At 40.2% G+C, this 21,729-nt stretch overlaps 1 protein-coding gene across 1 annotated transcript; it reads left to right on the forward strand.

Annotated features, from left to right (window-relative positions):
- Window positions 1–1,017: 1,017 nt before the first annotated feature.
- LOC309703828 (alpha-2 adrenergic receptor) lies at window positions 1,018–4,711 on the forward strand. Its single transcript, XM_082528748.1, has one exon. The coding sequence runs from the start codon at window positions 1,354–1,356 to the stop codon at window positions 2,638–2,640; it is 1,287 nt and encodes a 428-aa protein (XP_082384874.1). The 5' UTR covers window positions 1,018–1,353; the 3' UTR covers window positions 2,641–4,711.
- The last annotated feature ends 17,018 nt before the right edge of the window (window positions 4,712–21,729 follow it).

The following is a 21,729-nucleotide window of genomic DNA, read 5'->3' on the forward strand; positions in this document are numbered from 1 at the left end:
ACGTGAGTCTAACACTGCTGCCCCACGGAACAGAATTAAAGCTGTGAAATTCCGTCTCTTGCGCTCATGTTTTCGTATATTTGGTAGAAGTAGCTGGCATTTTGAATTTTCTTCACAGTCAAGTTGTGTTATTCGTATTTTTTTTTTAAAAAGATCCCATGGGGCTCAGAAATGTTAACACTGGCATAGCTCCAGGCATCTTTTATTTTTTTTAACCTGTTAACATACGTGCTGTGCATCCCCCAGTGGTACTGCCAGATGTTCAAGTATAACGCACACCAGTGCATGCAGGTGTGTGTGTGTGTGTGTGTGAGGGGGTGGGGGTGGGGGGAGGGGCTCATGTAGCGTGGAGGTGTGTGTACGATGAGGTGAAACGCAGTAGACCTAGCAGCCTGCCTCTCAGCAATGAGCTCAGCTCCAAAATCCCAACTCTCACACTCCGCCTCCGTGATCTCCTCAAAACTGCTGCCACACACACACACACACACACACACACACACACACACACACACACACACACACACACACACACACACACACACACACACACACACACACACGGCGCTCCACAAATTAAATCCTGTCCGACTCTTGATCACACTTTCTTTTTCTTTTTTTCATTTCATCTCACACGGCCTGGCTGACTGTCTCTTCCCTTAACGGCCATAAACAACCTTTAGGACTCTGCAGCGGGGAAATAGTTGATGGTGATGAGTGCAGCAATACTGACCTCCAGTGAGTTGAGGTTTATTAAAGAGAAGAAGAAGTTTTTCAGGTTTTATAGACACTTAAAACTCAACCAGCACGTCAATATACAGAGTTCTCTCTCGCTCTCTTATCGACTTATACATTTTCAGATGTTATTAATACTATTTACATTAATATTTTTGCATCGGTTTGAGATCATGTGGACACAGCCTTATCACATTCCCACAATATGAAAATAATGTGTGCCGGGGGCGGGGCGGCAGTGGGTGAGTTTTATGAGAACAACACTTGGGGCATCATTAAGAGCGAGAGCGCACCATGCTGAAGGAAGGGGAGCTGCGGCTGGATGTCATTCAACTCCTGACGAACAGGAGCCGTGACAAAACTATACCAGGGGTGTCTTTCCAATTCAAGCAAGTTGTCTTGAGACACACCCGATCAACAGGCTGTAAGAGCCTCCAGAGACTTCGTTAACTGGGATTTTATTTTATTTTTTGCGTGCGCCCGTATCCATGTCGTCAGATTTGTAAATTAACCACGGAGGAACGCGTTTCTGATGGACTCTAATGACAGGAGCATTAGAGATCTGAAAAGAACTGACAAAATCCAACCAGGATATACACACACACGCAAATATATGTAACAATGGATTCGTTCAACGCCAGCGGAATGGATGCGTTCACGGTGATCCATTTAAATTCCTCCTGGACGCTGGACAGTGGATATTCTTTAGCAGCGATAGCTGGCATCGCCGCTCTCGTAAGTTTTCTCATTCTTTTTACCGTTGTTGGAAATATTCTTGTGGTTATCGCTGTGTTAACGAGCCGGGCACTGAAAGCCCCCCAAAACCTTTTCCTGGTGTCTCTGGCCACAGCGGACATCCTGGTCGCCACTCTCGTGATGCCGTTTTCTTTGGCAAATGAACTCATGGGTTACTGGTATTTTGGAAAAGTTTGGTGCGGTATTTATCTGGCTCTGGATGTTTTGTTTTGTACTTCATCTATTGTGCATCTGTGCGCAATAAGCCTGGACCGATACTGGTCCGTTACGCAGGCTGTAGAGTACAACCTGAAGCGGACTCCTAAACGCGTCAAGTGCATTATCCTGATCGTGTGGCTTATATCTGCGTTTATCTCCTCTCCGCCGCTCATATCTATCGACAGCAACAGTGAGATCAGCTCTCAGCCTCAGTGCGAGCTGAATGATGACACTTGGTACATCCTCTCCTCCAGCATCGCGTCCTTCTTCGCTCCCTGCTTAATCATGATCCTGGTCTATATCAGAATATACCAGGTGGCCAAAACCAGAACCAGAAGCATGTCGGGAAAAAAACCCGGGCCAGATGGCGTTACACAAACTGAGAATGGACTGAGCAAAGCCACCTCCCCTTTCCACGGCGAGAGGGAGAACGGTCACTGTCAGTGCCCGCCTACGCCCAGCCAACGCACCGTCACCGTCGGGCAACAGACTGAGGAGCCTGACATGGAGGAGAGCTCCTCGTCAGAGGGCAAAGGTCACAAGCCCCAGCTGCAGGAGTCCCAGAGAGCAAAGAGGATCAGCAACAAGAAAAGCTCGCTCTCCAAGCAATCCACTCGCATCAAGTCCATGGATCTGTTCACCTCCAGGAGGAAACGCCGTAAGAGCTCCCTAGCCAGGAAGAAGATCTCCCAAGCCAGGGAGAAGAGATTCACATTTGTCCTGGCTGTTGTCATGGGAGTGTTTGTTGTTTGCTGGTTTCCCTTTTTCTTTAGCTACAGCCTGTATGGTGTGTGCAGGGAACCCTGTAGGATTCCCGACCCCCTCTTTAAATTCTTCTTCTGGATTGGCTATTGCAACAGCTCCCTCAACCCTGCCATTTACACCATCTTCAACCGGGACTTCAGACATGCCTTCCACAAGATTCTCTGCAAGTCCTGGAAAAAGTCCTTTTAGCTGTGAAGCAGAGCTGCTGCATCACTGTGACAATCTTACATGAAATATCAAATTGAATTTATAAAAAACACAGGAAAAAAAGGGAAATCTGTTGTGTTTGTTATGCCTCACTTCTGTCTCATTGTCCTGCTTTTCCAGTCATGACAGCGTGCACCCTTCAAGGAGTCCCCTCAAGCTTCAGCATAGATGTTTTCATTACAGACTTCTCACAGGCTTTCCCAGTTTGATTAATGTGCACCACATTTCTCTTATTCTCTATGAACTGTGCTGTAATTCTGTATTAAAGGACCGATATTGATAAAGCCCCCTGTACATCCACAAAAGATGCACACATGGGTGATTTATGTGCCAGGACAAACCCCCAGTTCAGCTCAGTTTTTTCCATTCCATTAAACTTTTCTATTTTTTGAACACTAAGATCATTCTTCATATGCAGCCTACAAGCACAAAATGTCATAAAACCAGATCGTTGACAAGACAGAGTCTTAGTGTGGCATTTTGAGAAATATGCTCAATGGACTTTCCAACAGTTGGTTCAATTCAAATTTATTTATATAGCACCAAATCTCAACAGTCACCTCAAGGAGCTTTATACTGTAGAGTAAGGATCCCAGAATATTAGAAAGAAAACCCCAACAATGAAAATTTGATGACAGTAGAAAGGAAAAACTCCCTTTTCACAGGAAGAAACCTCGGGCAGAACCAGGGTCAGGCAGATATCTTCAGAAACTGGTTAGCAGTGAGGAAAGAGAAAAGTTAATGCTCTTTTTAATGGACAACATAAGAGAAGATAAGAAGAAAAGATGTCTGTAAATATGTAGCATGTTTGTTCATAAGCACTACCTTGACACAGAAATGTAACAAATTCTCACTGAAAGTAGCGCATTATATAAGTTTTGTTAGTTAGTAAAAAAGAAGGCTTTCTATTTGCTGGTCTTCAATGCACATAACAAGTGGAAAATAGAGAAAGTTAGTATTGCCATAAAACTGCCCCCCATCATTAAAAAGATATATGTGTTTGATTTAGATATAGCAAGTGTAGCTAAGCTTAGCTAAGCTGATACAATATAACTACTGCAGAGAAATTAAAGTGATACTGATCTTCTCATCCAAGCCAGCAACAAGTCAAAGAATATTTCTCAAAATGTCAAACTATTCTTTAAAATGTTATTTAAAAAACAAAACAAAAGAAAAACAAAACTGTTAGTGTTAATGCCTGTGTGGTCAGTGCTGCACTTAATCTGTAAAGAAAAAGAAAAAGAAAAAAAAAACAAAACAGTAGCACAAAACAGTTCATCCCCACTGTGCCTGAAACTTTCTGGCTCCCTGAAATGATGAAGCCTTTTGGAGGCTGCCCACCTGGCCCAGGTTAAGAATCCTCATACACTCATGCACCTGTGGTTTCCAACCTTGTTTCATCGCCCTGCAAACATCGCCCTTCTGCTTATATGTTTGTTTTGAAGTGAAACCAAAACAAGTCTCCTTTCTTATCTGCCTTTTTAAAGGACATATTTACTGTTTTAAGGCAATGAGGGCTACCGTGGAAAAGTCTGAAGTGATATTTATGTACAAACATGTTTGAATCTTTGACCTTTTTGAGAAAGGCAAGCAGGTTGGACGCCATTAGCTTAAATTCAACTATTTGGTTTGTTTGTCTGTTCAGCTTCCTTGATGCTGTTAGCCGTGTTTTCTTTGACAGTTTTTGAACATCGCTGCTGAAAACAGACTCTAAACTGAACTCTTTTTGTGTCACTGTAGGGTCTTTACCTCACAATACAAAGCGCTGTGAGCCAACTGTTGTTGTGATTTTGCGCTATCCTGGGTTTGGTTGTCATCATGATAATTCACAAGTCACACTGAGATATATTAAAGGACAACAGCAGGATAAATCACGGCAGATTACAGATGACTGGGTTTGACATTAAAAAATGGTTCCATGCAAAAGGGTAATTATTTTCACAGCAGCCCTAAATGACTGAGCATTTCAGATTCAATGCATTCATTCTGCATTTATTTTCCAAGAAACTACCTCTGTTTATTTGCTGCTGATTTTGGAGTGACATCTTGCAAAGTGCATATTTTCCTCTGCTTAAGCTGTCTGATGTTGTGCAAAAATAAAAGATGACGAAGTCACCTGGTGTTGTGATTTTGCAACACGGAGTCTCATTAATGGTCAAAAACATGGGGAGAAACAGTTAAGAAGCTATCACGAAATGATAAATGTTATTGCATTTTTTTTAATATATATAAATATTTATATTCTAATCAGATGACCACTTTTGGATTAAACTTACTGACAACATCACAATAGTAAATCATGATAGTCTTTCTATCTATAAATGCATCCTTTGATCAGATTCAAATTCAGCAAAAGTTGATCCATCCGAGAAGTTTAATTTCCATCCGACAAAGAAAATCCCCATTTATGCAAAGCCGGCGAGATCCAGGGTTTTGTTTGACTGTGTTGTACAGCATTCGTGTAAACAGACTCCTAATTAGGTGGAACAGTTGCACGATCCAGAACAAATTGGTGACTCCAAAACTGCTCATTATCATTATTTACCCAGAGAATTTAGCCCCAACGTGTTCAATCAAACTTCTGCAAATCCACATATCGTTCAGCAGCTTGAAATCCCTGAACATGGCAACGGGTGGGTGTCATAAAAAGTGTTCAGTCCCTCTGATGGACTGAGGCCATGTTCATTTCAGCGTGTTGGTGACCTTTCTGCACAATAGGTTTGATGTTGGTTCTGGCAGTGTCATAATCTAATACTCCCCAAAGACCCTGTGGGCAAGACTGAGGTGAAACTGAATTCTCCACACACCAAAGTCCTGTTTTCCTGCTGCTTTTGTGCCGTGGCTGAGTGTGCACAGCCAAAAGCCATTTGTAAAGGGTTACGAGCCCATCTGCTGTTTGCAGTCACGAGAGATTTATGTCCGAAAAAACACAACAAGAAAGCAGTTTCCCAGCCTGTATAATTGTTTCAATACAGAGGATACGCAAGGAGGTGCAGAGTGGTTGATGAAAGACAGCAGTCAAATATATCACCAGATGGACGTACTGGTGCCAAGCAAAAAAAGGAAGTCTTTTTTGCATTAATGCCACCATAGCAGGAGTACAGGCAATATCTGACTAAACTGCTCTTGTAGCAAAGACACCCTTTTTATTACTTTTGAAAAAGGCTGGGAGTGGGTTTACAGAACTTTTTCTTCATATTTCTACCAAATCTTAAGAAAGTGAGTGAACAAATATATAAAAAGCTGATCTAAAATATCAGGTTTATGAATAAGTAGTGCAATAAACTGAGAAGCATAGCTGTGAACTTCACCAATAGCTGTGTGAAGTGATGCAAGAAATTAACGAACAAGCCATATTTAATCTGTTGATGTCCAGCTGACATGATCATTGACTGGACTGTTTGTAATTACCAGGAATCTTTTACCTTCCTCCAAACTGTATTTAAGTGGGATGGGGAAGCCAAAGCAAGTTTCTTTATATGAATTATGAAGAAATATTTGAATTTGTTACATAGAAAAGGAAAGTTTTATGCAAATAATAAATGGAACATTATGTATCACCCATTATCTAGGGTTGGGACACAAACGGTAGAGTATTCAGCTTTTGTGGGATATGATATGCATATCATTTACATAATATGTTTAGTCGAAAGACAAGAATGGACAAAGGAGCAAACCTCTGTGAGGACCTGCAATGGCACCATGCTAATCTTTTTTTTTTTTTATATATATAAAACGTAGTTAGTGGGTTTCCTCATAAAGAACTCCATTGGTGTTGTTCTGTCTGTGTTTTATGGGTTTGGTAAGTACACTGCTTTCCTACCTAAGATAAATAAAATGTGTCCTCAAGAGTCAAGAGCAAAGTGGCTTAATGGGGTGTGTGATTGATTTTAGTGATTTATTGTTGCTTTAGAAGTCAACAGTTAAAAAGAAACTGATTTGTGAAAGGAAAATGTGATTTGTTTCTTCTGTGGTTTGTAATTTGTATGAAGGTTTAGGTATCTCAAACATGTTAAACTGCATTTTAAATACATTTTATGGTTACATTGTGAGAAAATAATCAGCAGAACACAAAGCAACTGAACCGATTCTACAATGAACCCGTCAGATTGAACAGTGCTCACATGTCTTTAATAGCCGGTCCCATTTACAACCAAAAATAACAACCAGCAGACAAACATCAACATTAGCAATCAATTGGAGTTTATATTCTGGCCACATAATGAATGTAAGTCCAATATTCATCCTCCTGAGGGAAACATCTCAGCCTTTAGCTGAAGGTCGTTCCATTATGCTCACCAGATAGTCAATAGACATTGGCTGCTTGGTGTTTTGTAGGTAGTTTACAGTCATTTTTATCATAGTATTAAAAGGGAAACAGTAAGGCTGGCGTTCATGGTGGGAAAGAAGCAGACAGTAAAGCTGTGGGTCATAAAATCAAAACAAGGAGCTAAAAGACACTAAAACGCTTATAAGAAGTGACGGGAAATACAGAGTTATGAGGTACTTTTGTCAGAGTTTCTCAGAGTTTGTCATGAAAAGCAACAACCTTCATATTGGTCCACAGTGAAGAAAACCAAATTAGTCCTGTGACTCATTTTTTTAAAAGTCTTTTTAGATGCATACCCAAGCCTGCTGATATATTTTTGCTTTCAATAAATCTGCTTCCCATTGTTTCCACTCAGTAACTACACCTCCACAGACGCACTGTCAAAACTGTGAGGTTCTGAAAAAGCTCCTTTCTAAAGGAGATACTCACTCTGTAGAGAATAATGCAAAGATTCTATGTGGTGAAATAATGACATTTGTCTTTATTATTATTAGATTATGTATTTCCGTTTGCCAAGACATGCATATTTTAAACTTTAAAATATAAAGGATCCTGGCACTGCTTTATATGCACAGTACTGCATCTGTGGTAGATATGAAAACGAGTTCATCTGGTGGATGTTAGGATCGGCAGATGTCTCATCTCTCTTGGCTGTAGCGGACAGTTTTGCGGTACTTAGTTTGTACCAGATTTTGTTCAAATTTCCGTTTTATGGCTCCATAAAAGTGAAAAGTGAATTAAAAAAAGACAGCTACAGACTTAAATAAGATGAAAAAGATAGATGCCAAACACGTGACGTACAGATAAATATTTATTTCAGATCAATGTACATTTTTTTTTGGTGAACTCCGTTTCTCCTTTTTTCCTTGTTAATATTCTCCATCTTGTAATCGAGCTTCTGAGCGAGAGTTTTGAGTGTTACAGCATCTTTACTCAGTCAGATGTCAGCATCCAGTGTTGTGTGGAAACTACAAAGACATTAAATTTAAATTTTACAGCTGACAGCTCACACAAAAATCCATAAACCCAAGAATGTGGACACGCATTTGTTAGCGCTTTAACAAATACCGCATAATGCAAGATGTGAAAAGACTACAGCCATGAAAATAAATTTTAAACACATGAAGATATCTACTCTGAGCGATTAGCATATCGAGTGGTTTTCGGCTGATTTATGGGTACATTTGCTGAGAAAGAGACTTAAGATAAAGCAGACAGGGTTTCTCGTGTCATCTTTAAACCTGGCAAATTTTGTGGAAGATGAAAGGCCTCAGTCTTGTGGATATGATGTCGCCACACCTGACCGGCTTCAATTTTCTGCCAGACATCAGACCCCAGCAGTGAGAAAACATGGGCAGGCTATCACGAGATTGCAAGAGCACACCTTTCCCAAAACCCTTTTTGGTGACTGAAAAAGAAAAAAGGAAAAAAGAAAAAAGGAAACCTGTTTCAACAAAATTTATGTTTACCTTTAAAAAAAGTTTCCTACTTTCTGACTCTCTGAACAGCAAATGCATAAATGCTCAGTTCACTTAAGAATCTCTCGGCAGCTGCAGAAACTGAAGACACGTCTCACAATCTTCTAATAAGTCTTTACACCGTCGCTATTTAGTGTTTACCACGCACTGACTCCTCCGTGAGATTTATAAGATGCTGCATAATACAGTGTTTGACGTTAGATTATTATTTGATGTAAGACGGTGGGGTTTGCTTACCAGCAGCAGAACGTTCGGAACTTAAATCCACATTTCAGTGTGATGAATTAGCCTGTTTCATTATGGCCAATAATGCATCACATTGCAGCTGTCATATATAATGATGGAGAACACCTCAGACGGCGTTCACTAACTCCCTCACAGCTGAGCTCACAATTCGCTGCCTGCGCAGAAAGCTGTCCTGTCAAACAGCTCTGATATGTAAATGACTCAGCTGGAAACAGACTCGACTGATTTTCTGTTCAGTGGAAATTATTGTTTGAGGCTTTAAATGACAAACCTCTCCAAGAATCTAATACCTCAGCTGTGCATTGCACTTTAAATAATTACAGCTAAGGATGAACACAGAGCCAGTGCTTTTAATATTCTGACAACTGGAACCAAAAACCCTGTTTTTTCCTTACCTTATGAACACTTCATTTCCAGTTTTCTCTACATTTACTGTGTTGATGACTCCTGTTCGTTTGGAACAACAGGGCCCCTGAGGAAGGTGCTTTAAACACACCTTAAGTTACTTTTGGCTTTTTGTTTACGCCTGTAAGCTCGTCCAGCCTCAGGGAAGGGAGTGAAAACAAACAACATGGCTGACACTGACTCTTTTGCATCTGTGAGTTTAGTACCAAAGCAGTTATAGCTGTGGCAGTAGTTATAACAGAGTGGCAAAACAGGTTCAAAAGGAAAAATTATTTACATGATTATGGGTGTTGTGCTGTGTACTGTAAAACTATGTTCACAAACTCCACATAGAAAGCAATACCATCCTGTAAATGTATTGCCCTTCTCTCTGCTGATTGATATGACATGAGTTATAGCTTAGGGAGCATGGATAAGGTTAGGGTTAGGTGCTAGGAGTTTAGCTCTACAGCAGTAACAAAATGAATACAAATTAAGAGGCAATGGCACGACTCGGCAGGATCTATACTGGTTTTCTATCATATGTGCTATAAAACCAGTTTTGGAATACATCAGTAAATACAAATGGAGCAGTTCAGCTATAGTCTTTGGATAACCAGCGTGTTCACTTATTGTTTTTGAAAGCAGATCTGGATTGCGAACTTTTTACAGTGAAACTTATAAAAGTTTCAATATTTAGCACTTATTCCAGATCTTATACCTTCTCTGGCTGAAGTTTTGGCCCAGTAAAAACAGTAAAAACAAGACAATGAAAAATGCATATCGCTTGACAAACATGGCAGTAACTTTATCTCCCAGGTCAAACCTAGCCTGGTATGTCTGCAAAAACTCAAAAACTACCCCACTGGATGCTTAAAGGTGTTGTTGACAATATTTCAATGTCGGCCAGTCAGACTGTCTCTTACAAAGTGTGGCAGCGAGAGAGAAACAGCGATGACACACACCCACACACGATGGTGGTGGTGGTGACTGAGAGCTCTGAAGCTTCAAGATTACAAGGGAAATCCCAACTACGCCGATCTGGGAATTTCCCCCAGGAAATATCCCATTCACAACTGTACCAATCACCAAAAAGGCATTCAGGACCTTTATTCCTGAAGACAAAGATGTAGTTCAAGTCATAAAGGATTGAAGATTGGTTAATATTACCAAAGCCTGCTTACATTTACATTCATCTAAATGTAAATTGCATCTGATGAGATGGATTAGATGGATGTTGTATTTCTCTGGATCATTAGAATCAGTGCGGCTTGCTCCTGATCTCAACTTTGATTGGAACAGTTCAGTGTGTGCTCAGTTAGATCAGCAGGATGAGTACTGGCCTAAAGTTGTTTGACTCACATTTGTGTTATGTGGTTTTGTTAATATAGAATAATATTAAATAATTCTTTGACCCCAGGTTTCTGCTGCTAGAAAGTCTAAAAAGCACATCCAGGCAACGTTTGAGAAGAATACCTGCTGACCCTGAACTTACGCCTCTGATGTTTTATGCACTTTTATTCAGTTTTAAAAATTATATAAATTTTTAATTTACTTTAATTTTGGAACTACTTTTCAACCAAGGCTAGCAGTCCAAGTGTCAGAGCCATCAGCCAATAGTTATTCAATGTTGAAATGTGTGTCATGCTTAACTGCAATCAATGCCCAAAGACTAGACTCAGAGAACTGATCAGTTTGACAATGATTATTGAGAAGGAGGACTGAGCAATCAGAGAACTGGGAAGTGGCTCAGGAGGGAGTTTTCACTACTGAAGCATGGCTGGAGTTTCTGTCGAAGAGGCGAGCAGGTGTTAACAGCAGCCAAGATGAGACAGGTAAGATCCTGCAAAGTTTGTAATATGACTCTGAGGCAGTAGTTGTTGTTTCCAGCGAGGAAACAAAGGATTCGGTGGAGAGGCAGGTGAGCTGCAGGTAAGTCTTTGGTTTTATAGTTGCAGTGGCTAATGATTGTTTGGTTCAGAGAAGTTAAAGTTGTTATGCTTTTTAAGCTCCTCTGGTTAATCCGGGTCAGTATATTTGAAAGTTTCACACAACCAGAGAACAAATGAAAGCTTGATGAACCACACAAGAATTTAATAAGTCACAAAGCCTATTTACCACTATGATTGAGACAATAACCTGCCAGAGAGTAGCAGCATCAGCTGATCCTTAAACATCATGAGCTGTTTAGCCAGTGAACAGCAGGTGTGGGAGAGAAAGAGAAAAGCCAACTGTGAGGAAGAGCTGGCCCATATCTGAGAGCAAGAGCGAAAGGAGACAAAAACAGAGACCGAGAGAGGGAGAAGACAGAAAACATCAAAACAAAATAATCCCGTCCAGACCATAAAACGTTTGTTAGATATCCTTGTAGCTTATAAAGTAAAACTGGCACTTTGGGGGAATTTGTGTTTCTGGATTTTTAATTTAAAAAAAAAATCTGATGTCCTCCAGGTTCTAGCCACTCTCAGGTTTGAGTCTAATTACCATTTACAATAAAATACAAATGCAAATTCATTAACTCATTTTAAGAGAGATTTTAATTGTTTATTCCAACAGAAAAACCACCATAAACCCCAAATCCCAACCCCTAGAGACTGCATCTGCTCCCACACCAAAAGCATAAACAAAATATCACAAAAAACCTAAAAATTTAAAAAATATAACAGTTTGAATGAGCAAAACAGTTAAATTCTAACTATTAAACCTGGCCACTATCTATTAAGTCCTCGTTACTATATAGCTTAATAACTGATTAAACTATTGATTTATTTTGCCTTTCAGTTGCATCAGGATGAATAAAACTTCTTCCCCGCTCGCCCCTGCAGGCAGTCTATCCTTCAAGCTCTATCAGAGGCCTGGGAGCTTGAGGGTCCTGCGCAGTATCTTAGCTGTTCCCAGGACTGTGCTCTTTTGGACAGAGATCTCCGATTGTGTTTCTGGGATCTGCTGGAGCCACTGGACTAGTTTGGGAGTCACCGGACCTAGTGCTCCGATTACCACTGGGACCACCGTTACCTTCACCCTCCACATCTTCTCCAGCTCTTCTCTGAGCCCTTGGTATTTCTGGAGCTTCTCGTGTTTCTTCTTCCTGTTTTGGCTCGAGTTGGAAAGAGTCTCTGTTTATCTATACATGTCAGGACTTCTGTGTTGTGATTTAAGAATAAAAACTAACCTGTTAAGACCTTCAACACAGTGTTCATTAGTTAGAGAGGCTATGCTTGGATTTTTCTCCCAAGGTCACAGAGTTGCTTTGGTACAAGTGGGAAAGAACAGAAAATGAGTCACATTTCTACATGGACCAAAAAGGTCAGTCAGACACTATAACTGTGAAAGCTTGTAGCCAGGTTACAAGCACAAACTGCTGCAATTCATCAGCCATGTCTATACAGAAATAAAACCAAACTTTATTAAAGAAAAAAAGGAAAAGAAAAACTGAAAAAAAGATTCAATTGTAAGGAAAATAACAAAAGCAGCAACAAAATGACTTTAAAAGCCATGGCGATAAGCAAGGCCGTAACCATGGAGTCAACACTGGGACAAGTACGCAAGATTTTGATTATTTACTTATTTTACAATAAATTTTTATCCCTTTGTGTTACATGTTTGCCCCTTTCCTTTCATTGTAAGTACTATTAATCATTAATATTTATTCATTCATTTCTCTCACTCACTTCCATGTCGTTTTCTGTCCGTGTCCACTTGGCCTCTTAAAGCCGAGTGTTATTAAGAAATGTAAAGTCATCTCTTTCACTGTTATATATATATAATTGATGTTAGTTGGTATGTTCTTGTTTTCTTTTCTTTTTTCTGTAGTTGCCCATAAAAATCAGAGGATATTACAGCTTCTGTCCTCTTGCTTATAATGGCTCTCCCAAAATAAAGGCAAAAATATAATAAAAAAGACAAATGGATGAAGAGATGTTGTGAGCAGCTTTATTGCTGAAAAGATGCAGACAAAATACAGGATTTTTTTTATCATCCCAATGATCCATTCATTGTAAATCACAATCATTCCCCACCTTTAATAAAAATGTTTACTATGTTCAGTTATCAGAGTCTTGAAATTCAAAATAACTTCAAGCATCAACAGAAGAAAATCGATTATTTTGAACAGGGTGACACAGATACTCAAACTTTAAAACTGGGATAATGCAGCAGAACTTTGTTATGGTATAAATGTATATCCACGAAATCCATGGTATAAAAATGTAAGCTGTAAAAATGTATTTGGGCTTCAAGTATGTGTTTCATACTAAAATAGGAAGCATTTAGAGCTTGATGTTGATGTTGGGGGGAAACGTTGTGATAAACACTGCAGTACATGAATATCCCTATCATAAAGTGGTTGTGCTGGTGGAAGTGGACTCATGACAGCCGTATTTCTGTAATCCCACCATAAGCAATCCTGTATTAGTGGTGGAAAGTTGTGTGCAACCTGTCACCCGCACAGAGGATGGAGTCTTATCCTTTCTCGGCTGACTTAGTCATTAATTTAACTGCGGCACGCGATGTTTGCAGTTTGATCGCTGGATTTGTTTCAGCACCTGCAGATCCACCGCTGTAGCGATGGTTTCCTGCCTTATGCCTCCAATCCAATAAACAACAAAGCTTCTTTCTGACAAGCAGCAGAAAGCACGATAACTTGTTTGTCAGATTTCAGTCTAATCAAATTTCCCTGAAACTTAATGAATATTAAAGCAACTCATCTCAAACTAATGAGACGAGTTGATTCAAACTCATCTCATTAGTCTGAGTCAGCTGCTGACTTTTGTGCACAGGATCATTTCCAACATGTCTTTTCTTTTTTTTTATCTGAGAAAATTTGTTGACTCAAGCCTTTGCATTTAATTTTCTCACAACGGGCAAGCAAATTACAAATGACTGTAGAAGACAGAGGAGGTTGGAAATAGGAGCACAGAAGAATTATTGATATCGCTCCACATCCACTGATTTCTGCACTAAGGGGGGAGTCAGCCCAGGGGCCTGGTCTGGGAATTTAAGTTAATTGAGTGCCACATACCTCTTCCAAAACCACACAGGGCGAGTGTTCATCTTCCATTAAGAATTATTGCTGCTGAAACATCTGCTTCCCCCCCAAAGTGAATATCAGACAGTATATTAAAGGCTGGATCATCGGGGAAATCAGCTGAGCATTGAAGTATATCCGTGGGTTTTCTGGGTTGAAGGCTAAAGTCAGAAATAATCCTTTTCAAACTAGTTTAACCGTACTTGCATTTTGTTTTTGTTTTTCTTCAAAAAAATCCTTAATATTCCAACAGCAGTATAAACACTACAGCAGCGCTAATGGAAGAAAATGACCCAACCACCATCACCTGTTATTTGACTGCTTTTCATGAATATTTATCTCCCAAACACGGCCATTCAATCTTCACAGGTTCGCTCTTTAACGATACAAAACAGACTTTAACTGAAACTGCTGTCTGGTTTAACATATGTACAGTTAGGTCCATGATTTATTGGATTATGACATTTTTTTAGGTGATTTTTACCTTTGTACACCACCATGGATGGAAAGGCTCCTGTGATTCAAGGGGCTTCACAAAAACTTTTCATTAACTCTTTAGGAATTACAGCCTTTTTTCTACTTAGTCCCTCATACTGAGAGGCTCGTGATTGGATAACTGACTGATGACAGGTGTCATTGCCAGGTTAGGGCCTGTTTTCTTCTTATTTTATGACATGAAGAAGGGACGGCTGTAGCTCAGGAGGTAGAGCAGGTCACCTACTGATTGAAAGGTTGGTGGTTCAGTCCCTGGCTTCTCTAGTCTGCTTGTCAAGTATCCTTGGGCAAGATACTAACCTCAAGTTGCTCTCCGATGCATCCATCGGAGTATGAACGTGTGTGAATGTAGTTAGAAAGCACTCAGTATAGAGATAGCGCTTGCGAGAATGGGTGTGATTGGGTGAATGTGGCGTGTTGTATAGAGCGCTTTGAGTACTTCGGGAGAGTAGAAAAGCGATATATAAGAATCAGTATATTTACCAAACAATATATGAAGTTGATCCAGTTCAAGAGATTTAGTATTTTATAGCTTTAATTTGAAACATGAGGCCCAGAGAGATGAGAATGCAAGTGAAGCAGCTGAAAAAACAACAACATAAACTTGCAAAGTCCTTGAAGTTCTTTAAAATTCAAACATCATTTTTGTGGCTGAGAAAATGCCCATTTACAGTATAAAAGCTGGGGTGACAAGGCTGAAAGCTGCTGAGCAAGTAAATAAGTGAACCATTTGTCAAGCTGGTCATTCAACGCTATTAGTACTACTAAAAAAGAACGAGAGAGAGAGTGAGTGAGAGAGAGAAAAGCAAAAGAATAAAGGGGCCCAGAAAGGTCCTTGTTTTACCTACAAGAAAACAAGAAGTTCTCAAGCATCAGTTACTGAAAAACAATGAACGTGAATGAACACAGGTGTCAGTGGAGTCATTACAAAATCAAAGGGAGTTTTTTCCTTGATTACACTTTAAAGTGTGTCGGGAAAGAAACACAAAGCTTTTGATTTCTGTTTAACACTTTAATATGTTTGGAACCAACCTTGGACTTTAAAAAATAATAAGAGAACAACGATGTGGGAGACTGAAAGTAAAGTGCATGGAGGTTTGTAAAAATTCTCTCGCAAGTTTTAATGTTTTCGAGTGAAAACTGTCGTTATGTTATTGATTATATTGTTACTAATGTTCAGTCTTTAATGCAGCTTTTTGCATATTAAACAAGGATCTGCATGAAAGAAACCAGACAGAAGCAAAACACAAGCAAAGATGGATAATATCATTATTCACACTGGTATTCAGCTGTTTCATACATCTATTTTATTATGTTAATAATTTTAATATTCTTTTTATTGCACTTACTAATGTTGTGTTTACAGCAATTTGAATATCCCCTGGGATTTATTAGGGCTAACATAACTATAGCTCTTTCATACTGAGCTCCATATTGCAGTGTGCATATTTTCACATTTTAATATTGAATAATAAAAAGAAATCCAGGCTCTCCCCCAAAGACCCCGTATCTGTTGTAATTCTGTGCTTAGCATTTCCTCATTTCTCCCACGCTGCAGCAGAAGGCAGCAAAGATAATAATTGTATTTCTGAATCTCTGAGAAGAAAGACAACTTTCTCTTGCTTTTGAATGCCATTTGTGGACTTCTGATGAGCTGTCAGTCAGCGAAGAATTCAAGGGGTCCCCTGCTGCGTCTCTTCAATGCAAATCTATCGAGAAATTTGTGGTCCCAGTCTTAAAAGTTTGGGCACCTCCATCCAATCTTCTTGCATATTCACACTGCACCTGCTCACTAAGATGAATCGCTCAACGGCGTGCCAAACTTCCAAGTTTGTGACACCTGTGTTCATTGCAGGAGCCTTTTGATGTCCAAAAACTCATTATTTACACAAATTCAGTCAAAGCCGAGCTGATCAAAATGGCTAAAACTCCTGATTTGATTAAAAGTGACTTCTCTTGATATTTTTGTGGCAAATGTATTGCAAGATTGGAAAAAAAACAACAAAACTAAACCACGCCCTCTGTGTTCCTCTAATGAGATGTTAAATTTGATGCAGCCATATCAGGTAATAATTATAGTGCTGCTTTTACTTTTAGACCAGTCCTTAAAGGATAATTACAACATCAGTTGCGATTTACATGAGGACTCCCATAAAGGAAGTAACAAGTCATCAAGCATGAACGTACATATGGAAGGCATTGGCTACGTTGTAAATGGATGCATGAAAGTAAGAGGGAAAACCCCCGAGGCCATCCAGTGCTCCACGGCTCCTTAATTACTTGGAAGGCTGAAACTTAGCAGACGGAGTGAGACAAATGAATCTCTTAATCAAGACCTACAAAGCTCTGTTTATCTGTAAAGAAGCTCGCCGACAGTGATGCTGGAAGCAACACGGTCCCGTTCAAGAAATGGGAAATGGTTTACTTAATATTTTAATGCGATGGAGTTTTTATCACAGGGTGTTTGAGTTGTTTAGCAGCTGTGCTTTCATGCTTTTATTTGTGTGGACTTCTGATGGTGAGCAAAGGTTCTGTAGCTAGTCTCTCGCAACACAGCTGCGCATTGAGTCAAAGATGTGATTTGTCACTGATGATAATCTGAAAATGCTGGCTGAGTGTGTACCTGTTTAATTTACCTGTTTCATTAAAGTGGACATGACAGGAGTTCCCATTGCCACCATCAAACCTTTCTATATGCTAAAGGAGTTATTAAAAAAACGTCTTTGCACATCACTCTAATGCCTCTACATCACACTTGTTTCCCAGAAGTAAGAGGAAACTTATCTTTTCAGATGGTGTTTACTTGCAATGTTTCCATACTACATAACTGATCCCAGAGCAGTGAAAGCAGAGCATAGAAATGCTACTTGTGTGTGAAACCTTAATTTTATTTATTTGTTTAAGATCAGGTTTGATTGGTGATTCTACACGTGTATTATTCGTGTTCTGGTGACCACTTAAGTTGAAGTTTGACAAACAAGTAACCCAGGTAGTTAAATCTAGTTTCTACCAACTGCGTCAAATCTCCAAGGCCAAGCACTACATAGAAACTTATCCATGCTTTTGTGACCTCTAGATTAGACTACAGTAATTCCCTTTACTTTGGTCTCCACTCCGCCCTTCTGAATAGATTGCAGCTTGTCCAGAATGCTGTGGCACGCCTTTTGACTGGAACTGGAAGGTTTGCCTCTATTACCCCAGTCCTTGCTGACCTGCATTGGCTCCCTGTCAAATACTGCATTGAGTTTAAAATTCTGTTGCTTACCTTTAAAATCATAAATAATACTGCACCGTGCTACCTCATTGAACTCCTTAGTCCGCATATCCCCAGGAGAGCCCTAAGATCATCAGGACAATTACTCTTAGTGCAGCCTTGACCCCTCTAAAGACCAGAGGTGACCGTACTTTTGCAGCCCCTAGTATCTGTATTGTATTGTATTGAAGTTATAGTTGCAGCAGAGTGGCGAGCCTCGCCTCCAAAAGGACTTGCATTTATAAGAAATGTCTGTTACTGCACCTGGATTTTTTCATTTCAAATCTCCTATGGTGCACAGAGAAAAAAGAAAACAGGGAGGAAACTGTACATAGTATGGAGAAACAACACTGCCAACATCCTGAATAAATAAAAACTAATTAACTAATTTAATTGATTACTGTTCAATCTCAATTTTGAGCCAATGAGCACACAAAGTTGCGGCAGTAAGAAAACCTTGTAATAATGCTGGTGTGTCCTTCCTTTACATTTATAAAGCTTAAGACAATGTTAAGGCTTGCTTGAGTAACTTCATGTGTCTGAACCACACTGACGATTCCTTTTATTTTGGATATATAGCACAGTTACAGTCAAAGGTGATGGCCCGCTGCAGTATAGAAGAGGCATCTTCGAAAGAAATCATTTACATTAAATACTTTTTCACGCTGGGATACTTAATTTTGCACCAAATGCGAAAGTTTACACACAAAAATAGATACACAAATGGGGTGCTACTTCAAGAAACAGATGTGAGAGACAAAAAATGTTTAAATCACACACGCTCTCCTAGTAATTACCCTGCTGAGTGCATGTATGTGTACGACGGATCATGAATAGCTTGGTCCTGCCCTGAGGTGAGAGTGGTTTTAGTCAAAGTTAAATCAAGACCTTGGGAGTCTTTCTGGCACGGCTGATGATAAAGTACAGGTCAGGCACTGAACAAAGCGGGAGCAACGAATGAACAGCCTTGATATTACCTGGAATAGCGAGTGAAATTACATTTTCCTCCTTTAAAACCTTTCTGACGGCGTCTCCAGTTACCGCTCCCGTAAACCATTACATCGCAATAATTCACATAAAAATTGACGGGACCATAAACAGCAAAGAAAACACCGGCTATTGTGTTACACGCTGAGAGCAGAGCATGAAGGAAACCCACCCCAGAGGTGGTGAACACTCAACGGCATCCGGTGGCTCAGCAGCTCCTGCTTCGATAACACAGTTACTTCTGGGGAAACATAATATCAGTTATATAATACAAAGAGAATCACCGTGTTCAGTGTGTCTCTTTCACTATTCGGAGGATCTGTGAGGACAGTCTGACTCAGTTTACAGCTCCATTCTTTGATTTATGACACCCTGTCAGCTGGAATGAATTGTCTTCATTAGAGTTTCAATGCGGCTGCTGATGGCGGCATGTTGTTCCTGCTATCGTTGATGTTATCAGGTAATTGTGCTGTTTTTCAGAGTCAATAAAATGAATGTCAATTTGTGGTGTCTGCAAGCTGATTCAGGTGAAGACGACGCTAAAACAGAGAATGGGTGCCGCTGATGATTTCCTACAGTTTCTCATGACAACATTAAGAGCCAAGAGGCCTCAGCCGACTCCTTTTTGATGATTCATTTGGATAATTAGGCTCAGACTTTAGCATCACGGCTCTCTAAACCTTTCAGTTTCTTAGTGAGGTGATTTAGTCGTCTTTTTGCGTATGCTCCTTAAATCAAAGTCCTCCTAGTTCTTAGGAAAGGACAGCCTCTCTTTAAGAGCTGTGTTCCTGTTCAGTGCAGCAGTAAAAGAAAAAAAAGTCTATTGTCAGGGATTTCATTTTGTTCATAGCCTCTGGAGAACAGCTATTATTCCTGCACCTGCATCAGATGTGGATGTTATCTCTGAACTCCTCACTGAGTGCTTCCTGCTAAGGTCAAATAAGGAGGATGGGGTTAGTTTAACAAAAAAAAAAAGATATGATAGATGATAGAAGGTATGGAGTCCAGATTAGAGGCAAAAATTCATTTGCCACACTTTTTTGTTTTTTTGTGCTCTGCAATTTGAAGCACTTGATTCTGGTGCCATTTTTCCCCACACTGCCTTCATTTCTCAAAGAAAACCAATTTCTTTACCTCATGCATAATATAATCCCTACACTCACACAGGCAGTGTCAGGATAGGAGGGCAGTGGTGAATAATTTAGCAGCATGGATAAGAACAAGTCAAGGTCTCGGCAGGGATGGACTGATTGAGTGGATGGCAAAAAAAAAAAAAGATAATCTGCCAAAATGCTACTATTATGCATTAAAATGATCTATCACTGATATGGATTTTGCAGATTTTCTACAGATTTAAACTGCAAATGCAGCATAATTATAATTGAAAAATTACAAAATGCTTTAGTCAGCAGAAATCAAGACACTTTTAAATTATTATATTCGGTCTTTAATGTGAAGGAAATGTTAATGACAAGCATTAAATTAACATGTTCAGAGCACAGCTTGAAATGATGTTCAATGGCAGGAAGAGTTACACGAAGTCTACAACAATAGAAGAGGTAAACATCGGGCTCTTAATATCGTGCAAACAGAACAAAGTCATCTCTGTCTAGACTCGCCATTTGTGCACAATCACACTGTACAGACTACTCGAGAGAAGAAACGCACACATACCAACGTCTCTGCTAACAGGAGGAGACTCAGAAGTGCAACAATGCCACGAGATACAGGATTTGAATTTTAAGCGAGGGAACGAGCTTCTCAAATGTTTCCTACAAAGAAAAAGAGGTCACTGAGTGTGATAAGAGATGTCAGTACCCGGAGTACAAATTGAAAACAGAAAAACTTCTTCCAACCAATCAAGATGACATACAGTAATGTTAAAGCAGCGAGTGAGGGAGTTTACCTACATCATTAATCAAAATGGTATTTTCTGCTCTTTAATCGTGGATGAATTGTCCTCCATACCAACACACACACAGAGACACAGACATTGCAGTCAATGCTGCTCCAGGCAGAGTGGAAAGCGAAGACTTAGTGTGAGCCTGTGATTAACTTTTAGGTCTGCGACAGGTACGCTGGCCACCTGAGGCCTCCGTGCTCTGTCAGAGCCAGGTGGAGGGTTGGGGAGGCGGGGATAAGCGGGGGTGCGCATCTGCAGCTGGCAGAGCGAGTACCTCAATAAAGAGCCGGGCAAAGCGAGGAGACGGCGCACAGTCAGGTGGCGAGTCTCTGCACCATCTGGGGAGCTGATAAGGTGGGAAAATCCATTGTTGTATATGTTCCCTGAAGCCAGAGAGTGTAGGAAGGTGCTGTGATGCAATGTGAGAAGCTCCCAATTTAGCTGCACAGACAAGCAAATAATGCACAGGGATGAATTATGACAAAGGTGCTGGTCTTCTTTCAATCTTTCAGACCCTTAAGGAGAATATTTGACAAATTTGTCATATCTTATGTAATAAAAAGTAAAGAAAAAGGAATTAAAACATTAAAGCATCCTTCCATCCATCCTGCCACTTATCTGTGTCCAGGTTGGGGGCAGCACTCTAAGCACAGACCCTCAGACCTCCCTCTCTACTACAGCATCCCCAAACCAGCCAAGGCATGTGATCTCTCCTGCATGTCCTGGGTCTGCTCCAGGAGGCCTCCAGGTAGGACATGCCCACCTCAGAGGTGCCCTGAAGCATCTCAACTCTCCTTTCAATATGAAGGAGCAGCAGCAGCTCCACACTGAGCTCCTCGCCAAAGTCGCCGCTGTGCCCAGCAAAAACACAAAGAGTGACAGAGATCAAGGATTCCCACATTATACAACGGGAGATGCTGTGATTTAGTTGCTTCCGGTTTTCTTTCCTTCTACAAATATAATTCTTAT

This window comes from Aulonocara stuartgranti, assembly GCF_965226115.1.
Source record: "Aulonocara stuartgranti genome assembly, chromosome: 3".
Taxonomy (NCBI): Eukaryota; Metazoa; Chordata; class Actinopteri; order Cichliformes; family Cichlidae; genus Aulonocara; species Aulonocara stuartgranti.